This window comes from Alligator sinensis, unplaced genomic scaffold (genome assembly GCF_000455745.1).
Source record: "Alligator sinensis unplaced genomic scaffold, ASM45574v1 scaffold639_1, whole genome shotgun sequence".
In the NCBI taxonomy this organism is placed as follows: domain Eukaryota; kingdom Metazoa; phylum Chordata; order Crocodylia; family Alligatoridae; genus Alligator; species Alligator sinensis.
Genome location: NW_005842771.1, coordinates 54,884 through 62,908, shown reverse-complemented (window position 1 = coordinate 62,908; position 8,025 = coordinate 54,884). Strand labels below are relative to the sequence as shown.

At 57.7% G+C, this 8,025-nt stretch overlaps 1 protein-coding gene across 6 annotated transcripts; it reads left to right on the top strand.

The window, feature by feature from the left end:
- The first annotated feature begins 876 nt into the window (after window positions 1-876).
- SMTNL1 (smoothelin like 1) lies at window positions 877-7,678 on the top strand. 6 transcript variants are annotated; one of them, XM_014525248.2, is made up of 9 exons: window positions 878-1,634; window positions 2,269-2,424; window positions 2,538-3,118; window positions 3,639-3,795; window positions 4,026-4,059; window positions 4,692-4,859; window positions 5,266-5,368; window positions 5,865-6,016; window positions 6,707-7,678. In XM_014525248.2, the coding sequence occupies exons 3-9, from the start codon at window positions 2,540-2,542 to the stop codon at window positions 6,849-6,851; spliced, it is 1,338 nt and encodes a 445-aa protein (XP_014380734.1). In that variant the 5' UTR covers window positions 878-1,634; window positions 2,269-2,424; window positions 2,538-2,539; the 3' UTR covers window positions 6,852-7,678. The 6 variants fall into 6 exon arrangements, with proteins under 6 accessions (XP_025072657.1, XP_014380734.1, XP_025072655.1 ...); XM_025216872.1 differs by lacking the exon at window positions 2,269-2,424 and having other exon boundaries at window positions 877-1,634; XM_025216870.1 differs by lacking the exons at window positions 878-1,634; window positions 2,269-2,424 and having other exon boundaries at window positions 2,438-3,118; window positions 6,707-6,815; window positions 7,260-7,678.
- Window positions 7,679-8,025: the final 347 nt, after the last annotated feature.

The following is an 8,025-nucleotide window of genomic DNA, read 5'->3' as shown; positions in this document are numbered from 1 at the left end:
CTACCTACTGTGGAGTTGGCAACCTGGAATCACCTTGAATCTTGGCAAATGTTGTCATCTCCCTATTTATTCCCTATTCCGGCTATTTATGAGTATGGGAAACAGTCCAGGTCTCAACCCAGAGCCCTGAGGAACCCCCTGTAATCTTCCTCCCTTGCACTGTGTGTGTTAGTGTGGACAGTTTTTGGTTGTGGTGGGGACTTGGGAACTGGGTGTGTTGAAGGAGTCAGGGGGTCTCTGTGTGGAGAAGTGGCATGTGTGTGTATGAGGGACTGTGTGAAGAGGGCAGTGGAGGGTGTGTGTGTGTAGGCACATAGATGAGCCTATGAACTTCACTTCATTAATCTACTGGATACAAAAAATCATGGACTTATAGACACTGGATTTATGACACATTACAACCTTCCTGACATCTGATACACCAGGTAACCTGCCTCAAGATGACCACTTGCTTTTGTTCACACATTTCCCTCCCTCCCCCCACATCTGTACCCAACACCTTGCTGGAGTTATTTGATCCCAGCAGTCTTTGCCGCCCAAAGCAGAGGGGCTGGACTTGATCTCACGAGGTCCCTCAGCTCCTAAACTTCTGTGAATCTGTAAATGTCTTCTAAACTTCCACTCATTTGCATTTTCATAGACTTCTTGTTAGACTTTAGCTTCTTTTCTACCTTGAATAACACATAACAGCAGCAGAGTCTCCCAATGCCTAAAGAAGGGTGCTTGTGACCAAAAGCTTGCAAAGAGCTTTTTTCCAACTATTTAGTTGGTCTAATAAAAGATAGCTACCCAAAGAGCCTTGCCTGCCTATGTCCTTAGACCAACACGGCTACAACCAACAACCCTGTAGGCACATATAGAATTGTGTGGGGGGAAGGGAGGTGGGATATATGTGTGAACAGAGGACAGTGAAAGGGGAGGTCTGTGTGTGGGGGTAGCAGGGGGTCTGCATGCATGGGGAGGTGAGGGGTCTGTCTACAGAGGGCAGTGGAAAGGGAGGCTCTGTGGGTGGTGGAGATCTCTGGGGGGAGGAACTGATGGGGAGTGTTTGTGTTCAGAGCGGTTGAGGAGGTTTTCAAGGAGCTGCAAGAGAGTTGGAGGGCTCTGTAGAGTGGTGGTGGAGGGCTGTCAGGGGCAGTGGAGTGGTTATGTGTGGGGGTGTTAGGGTGCTCTGTGTGTGAGGAGAGGACAGTAGGGTGTTGTGAGGAGTCTGGGGGCAGTGGAGGGGTTCTGTCGGCCTCCTGTGTATGTAAGGACATGTGGAGTAAGGAGGGGTTGGGGTGGTGTGGCTGGTAGTGGGAAGGTCAGTGCAGAGAAGTCATGGTGTGAGGGAAACAGGGCATTCTGTGGGGACTGTGGGATTTGCAGGGGAGCACTGGGGGCTCAGTGCCAGGGGCTGGGGGGCTGGTGAGGGCAGCATGCGGGTTGCAGGAGGAGATCTGTGTATGCTCATGCAAGGGCAGCAGAAGAGGGGAGGGGTGTGGGGGGGGCAGCTGAAGGAAAGTACCATGTGTTTCTTCTGATAAAAATAGGATCCCCTAGCGGGGGGGGCATGCCAAGGGCAGTGATACAATGAGCTAGGCTGACAGTTGCAGCCCACAGTGAGCCCACAAGCCCTAGGAAGCAGCCAGCAGGTAGGTGCAGCCTCAGCCCAGCATTGCTTGCCAGCCCAGGGGTTCAGGCACCAGCAGAAACCCAGAGATGTGGGAGGGGTCACAGAGGGGCTGGCACCAGGTTGCCCCCAGCAGGCACCAATGGATCAGACTGGAGCCCCCCATCCTCCATAGACTGCTATCCTGCTGAGGACCCCCTGGCAATTCCTGTACTCACCCCCACAGTACCTGTGCCAGGCCCTGGGGGGACACAAGGCCATAAGGGCTTGGGGTTGGGATGGCAGGTGGGCCGTGTGGTGGGAGTAAGGAGCTCCGACAAAGCTGGGAGGACCCCAAGGCTGTGCTAGAAGGGGGCTGTGGGTCAGGAGTGAGGGGCACCAGCAGAGTCAGGAGTGGGTCATGAGTGCAGGACTATGCTTGGTTGAACACCCAACATGGGGTGAGGGTGCTTGAATAGGGGACCAGGTTGGTGACCACAGTTTTGCCAAGGGGGCCCCACAGTGAGAGGCAGGAGTATATTTAGCTGGTGCTGGCATTCATGCACTCCCCCCTCCCGCAGCACCCATGCTTCTCTCCCCACCCCCACCTGGTGCAGGTTTTAGTGCTTGAGTCACTGGCCTGATCCAGTCATGGGTATTTGGGGTTTGTTTACTAGGTAACAGGAGGGTCCGGTGCTGCCCCCTGCCTTAAAGGGCCAGATTCTAGCCTGTTGGGAAAGGGTTAAAAGCCCTCACCTTGCTCCTGCTTCCTGTTTACATACCCCACCACACCCCCACCCTCTCTTCCTAGACCTGGCAATAGTGTGGCCAAGGTAAGTAGAGGCCATGAGGGGCGATTTGCAGGTGAGCACAGGGCTCTGGGCAGGCTGGACGGTATTCTTTGCACAGCCCAAATCTGACCCTCCTACCTCTGGTCTCCTTGCAGAGATGGAGCCACAGGAAGCTGTGCCCCTCCCCACACCAGCAACAAAGCAGCCCAGGCCCTCGGAGGCTGATGGCACAGCAGGAGAGAGTGCGGAAGGGATGGCGGGGATGCACGCCAAAGAGGCAGCACTGGGGGACAAAGGGCTGGGGGGAGCAGAGGATCATGGGGGTGAGGCCAAAGGGAGCAGTGGGGCAGTAGTAGAGGATGCTGGGAGTGAGGCCAAGGGGGGCAGTGGGGCAGTAGTAGAGGATGCTGGGAGTGAGGCCAAGGGAGGCAGTGGGGCAGTAGTAGAGGATGCTGGGAGTGAGGCCAAGGGGGGCAGTGGGGTAGTAGTAGAGGATGCTGGGAGTGAGGCCAAGGTGGGCAGTGAGGCAGGAGGAGCAGAGGATGCTGGGAGTGAGACCAAGGTGGGCAGTGGGGTGGGAGGACCTGAGGTGAGAGCAGAGGAAGGTGTGGGCTCCAAAGCAGTGGAGACAGCAGGAGTAGGAGTGTCTGGGGCTGAACCCCAGGAAGAAGCAGCTGGGACCAAACCAGAAAAGGAGGTGGCTGAGGAGCGTGGGGCTGGAGCCCCAGGCAAAGAGGTGAGTGCTCCTCCTGTGCCTGCTGCCCGCACCTCACCAGGGCCAAGCGTGACCTGGAGGTGCTGCCTGCACCCGTGCATCCCCCAACTGGGAGTCATGTGCAGCTCGCACACTGGTGTGTGAGGAACACTGAGCAGGGGGCAGGGAGGCTGCCCCACTTGTGGTGCTAGGGTGTTGGAGTAAATCTCCCCACCAGGAAAGTCAGGAACCCTCCTAGAGCAGAGGTTCCCAAACTTTTTCTTATTGCATACCCCGTTCCAGATTAACTAGCTACGGGTATATGTGTTATATTTTAGTGCCTTAAATGTCAATTATTATTATACTGAAAATTAAATCTGCCATGACAATTTCTCTCATGTTCCCCCCAGAGGTGTCTTGTGTACCCACAGAGGTACATATACCACAGTTTGGGGACCTCTGAAACAACTGGGGGTGATGGGGATGGCTGAGCAGACCTAGGAGTCCCGAGCTGTGGGGGTGAGGATGGTCCCATAAAGGCTTTACCCTTCCCCCACCCCAGGAGCGCACTGCCAGCACTTCAGAGGAGCCAGTGTCCCTAGACCTGGGGGAAGAGGAGGAGTACTGGCCTGAGCTTGCACCCAGCTCCCCTGATCAGGGCCCAGCCAGCCCCACAGGCAGCACTGTCTTTGCCCAGGACACAGGGGGCTCACAGTCAGGTAAGGGCAATGGGCATAGGGGACAGGGGTGAGGGAGGGACAAGACATCCAGTGTGCGTGGAAGGGAGCAATCAGCCTACACAGCCCCCCCCTTCCCTCTCTCCCCCTGACACAGGGTCACTTCCAGCATAGCTGCCTCCCACCTCCCCCCCAGCCCCAGCTCCGGTTCCCGGTTAATCCCATTGTGGGTGATGTCTTGATCTGTTTTTAACTCTCTAAATTCCTTCTAGAAGGTGCTTCCAAGGGCCAAGAGGGCAGTGCCAGGTGAGTGTACCCATCATCCCATGTCAGCTGGGACCTAAGGGCTGGTACATGCCCTGCCTATTGGGATGGGGGTGGTCCCTGTGCAGCACAACGACCCTAGTGCCAGGCTGCAGTATTGGAGCTGGCATACAGCCTGGGGCTACACTTAGTGTCCCCATAAGACACAGCGCCCTTAGTGCCAGGCTGAGGAGTTGGGGCTGTTGCACTGCCTGGGTCTGCCGCTGGGGCATGGGCAGCGTCCCAAGTGCCAGGTTGCAGTTTTGGGACAGCAACATGGCATGCAGCTCAGGATGGTGTCTCTATGCAGCCCTGCTAGTGCTGAGCTGGGAGCTGGCAGACAGCCAGGGTGAGAAGATGGTAACACTGCCACACAGCACCCCTTGGCCAGGCTGGGGAGCAGTGCAGAGCCAAGGTTCAGGCATGGTTCTTCTAGCAGCATGGTGCCCCTTGGCCATAGGCTGGTGCTGGTGCACAGCCAGGGCATGGGGCTGGTATCCATTGCTGCACAGCTGCCCCTAATGCCAGGCTGGGGTCAGGCATGCAGCTGGAGTGCGGGGCACCGGGTGGTTTCTCCAGCATGATGCTCTTGCTCCACAGTCCCCATCTCTGACATGCCCTCCCTTTCTCCCCAGCCCTGGTGAGGCAATGCAGCAGCCCAGGGAGCGGAGCACCGCACCTGAGGGAGCAGCACCCCCCAAAGAGAAACCGAAGCGGCCAGCACTGGATCGGAGGGAACTGACCCGGCCCCGCCTGGGCCCCAGGACTCAGTCCCGCAAGGCCATCGTGGAGAAGTTTGGGGGGTGCGGCACCTCTTGGTGACCCTTGGAGCACTTCCAGCCCCTCCAGGACTATGGGGAGTGGAATAGGGGAGTGATTTGCCAGCAGGCCACCCTGCCATAAGGCATTGGGACAAAGTACTTGGGATCCCCCCTCACAACAGCATAACTCCATGGAGGGCTTGGGCGGGGGGTGGGATCTGGCAGGGGTACCCTCCCAGGTATGGGATAATACAGCACCACTTCCAGCTCCTGGGTGGGCTCTTCCATGGCCAGGCCCCTTCTAGTCCCACTTGACCTTGGTGGGACAGAGGTGGAGGGAGGGTCTTCTCTAGGCTGGAGAAGTACAGGAGAAAACCCTGTCCCTGTGCCAGCTCTGGGACCATTTTAGAAGGTCAGGGGGATTTCTTTTCCCATCCCTCCCCTCCAGGGCAGCCAGTGGTCCTGCCCCAAATATCAAGCGGACGGGGGGCACCAATGCCATCAAGAACATGCTGCTGGAATGGTGTCGCGCAAAGACCCGTGGTTATGAGGTAAGGGGCTGGGGAGCAAGAGGCAACCAACGGGCTGAGGCAGGATGCGGTGCCCACATCAGCAGGAGCATGACCACTATAATGCCAGCCAGTATGGCACAGCCTGATGACCCCCTGCCCCACAGCCACTGTCCAGCCCTGGCCCAGGTGGTGTGCTGGAGGTATGCAGAGGCAGGAGGACAGTGCCTGAAACCCAACAGACTGGGCCACCAGGCACTGGCACCACACAGCCCCTGGCCGGCTGCTCTGCTGCCCCCTCTCCCCTCTGGCTATGGATGGGCGCCAGGGCAAAATGGTGTCTGCCATGAGCCATGGGTACCAGCCGAGAACAGACCACCAGCTGTTCTGGTCAGGCTTAGGCTTCTCCTGGGCCTGCAGGAGTGATGTCAAGGGGTAGGGGTGTGAACAGAGTGAGGAGGGTAGTACAATGAGAACTCATAGTCTGACGACTTTTCCCTTTCTTCCATTCCCTTCTCCATGCCCGTGCCCACCCCAGCACGTGGACATCGTGAACTTTTCCTCCAGCTGGAGCAGCGGCTTGGCCTTCTGTGCCCTGGTGCACAAGTTCTTCCCTGATGCCTTTGACTACGCAGCCCTCACGCCCGAGAACCGCAGGGAAAACTTCACCTTGGCCTTTGCCACCGCTGAGTGAGTGCCCACCTGGAGGTCCTCTATGAGCCACATTTGAGTCGAGAGCTGAGCCCCTCAGAGGCAGGGGCAACAGGGGGCAGAGCCTGCACTGCCCAGCCCAATCTTCCCCAGTAGGGGGCCTGCCCTGCCTACTAGGGGAAGTTACAAGGGCAGAGGGCACATGCCCTCCCACAATGCACCTGGCAAAGCTTTTGTTGCCAGAAGGCCCTCTTGCTGCAACTGCACTAATTAGCCGATTAGATGATTAGCAGGGTGTTCCTTTTGTGGCTTGATTGCTCTCCCTATGAGCTGGCAAACTCACAAGAGCCACGAGCCACAGCTGCTTCCTTCCCAGCCAGCCCAAGAGCATGGACCCAGCCCCAGGGCCAGACCTGCCCATGCCATGGTGAGACCAGGGCATCCAGGGGCGACCAGCAAAGCTGGTAAAGCACCAGGCAGCTCCTGGGAAGTGTCCTCCAGACTGCACTGAGTGGCCTGGCTGAGCCCTCCTTCTCCCAGACATCCTGCCCATTGCCTTCTGCTCAGAGGAGCATGCCCCAAGCCACAGCCCTGGGCCCTGGTGTTCAGGCTCCTGGGCACGGGTCCACAGCAGGGGGTGGAGTGAGCCATCCATGTTGGCTGGCACCAGTAGGCAGAGAAGCCAGGCTGGGGTAAAAGGAGATGAGTGCCTGCCCTTTCTGCCCACAGGAAGCATGCCGACTGTGCCCCGCTGTTGGAGGTAGATGACATGGTGCGCATGAGTGTGCCTGACTCCAAGTGTGTCTACACCTATCTCCAGGAGCTGTACCGTAGCCTGGTAAACAAGGGGCTGGTGAAGACCAAGAAGCGGTGAAGCAGGGCAGGGCCCACACTGGGGAAGGGGAGAGACCCAGCACCTGCAGAGACTGCCCACAGGCATGGGGGAGGAGGGTGTTCCCACATTCCCAAACACAAAGCCTCTGCCCCATCTGCCAAGGACAACTGCAGCCTGAGGGGCTACTGGGCTGTGGCTTTGTCCTGCTAGGTCTCCTACAGCAGCATCCTCCTGCCCCAGGAGGTGGAGAGGCTCTTCCTGCTAATGCAGAGCAGACTGGGTGAGAGGCTCAGGGATAGCGGGGTGTTGCTGCCATCCCAGTTCTGCTAGAACCCAGAGTCCCCCCACCAAGTGCTGTTGCTTCTACAGCCCTGGTCCAGTGATGGGAGTGGGGGCATCACTGTGGGTCCCAGATGTTTATGAGCCTGGCTTTGCTTTCAATGTGAGGGATGGAGTTGCTAGATACCAAGACAGTCCGTTACAGAGGTGGAGAAGACCTGCAGATGCCGTGCAGTCCCCTCTAGACTGGCAGATCATTTGGACTGCCCCTGCCTGCCAAGAAAGTAGCCGGTGGCAGGCACAGCACGTTTCTCATGGGTGCCCCAAAGCAGCTGGGATGGTAGCAGCTGGCAGGGACCACGCTAAGCTGTCCTCCTGCCCCAGAAGCCGAACACCCTGTGCCCTACAGATGTCACCCTCCCCTTGGCCAGAAAGACATGTGCTCCCCCTCAGCACCACCTCATGCATCTCCTCCCCTGGGAGTCCTCTCCAGGCATCTGTTTGCTATGTCCACAGCAGGTGCATAACCACAGCTAGCATGTGCATGTGTTCAAGCCATTAAAGCAGGTCTACTCTGAGCTCAAGTAGCTGCTGTGCAGTTCTTGGGGTCAGTTGATCAGAGGCATATGGAAGGCTCTGCCTACACATCCTGCAGCCACATTCCTTCCCTGCAGTCAGATGGGCATGACCATCCAGGCAGTACAAGAGCAGGGTGCCTCCTACAGAAAGGCACATCTGTGCTGAAGTTTAAGGACTGCATTAGTGCCCTGTCATGCTGTTCCCTGTCTCCAAGCCAGCCTGTAAAAGATCCTGGGCCTCCTCCCTACCAGTGCCTAGGGCTGCAAGGAGGGTGGGAGGGGAAGTGAGAAGGGCTGGTGCTGCCCCCTGCTGACACAGCCTCATAGAATCATAGAAGGTCAGAAGGGACTTTGTA

Coding starts and splice junctions, on each gene's coding strand:
- SMTNL1 (XM_025216868.1), top strand. CDS start 2,438: ATGAGGGGCGATTTGCAGGTGAGCACAGGGCTCTGGGCAGGCTGGACG. Junction 3,119..3,638: donor CTGGAGCCCCAGGCAAAGAG/GTGAGTGCTCCT, acceptor CCCCCACCCCAG/GAGCGCACTGCCAGCACTTC. Junction 4,860..5,265: donor ATCGTGGAGAAGTTTGGGGG/GTGCGGCACCTC, acceptor CCTCCCCTCCAG/GGCAGCCAGTGGTCCTGCCC.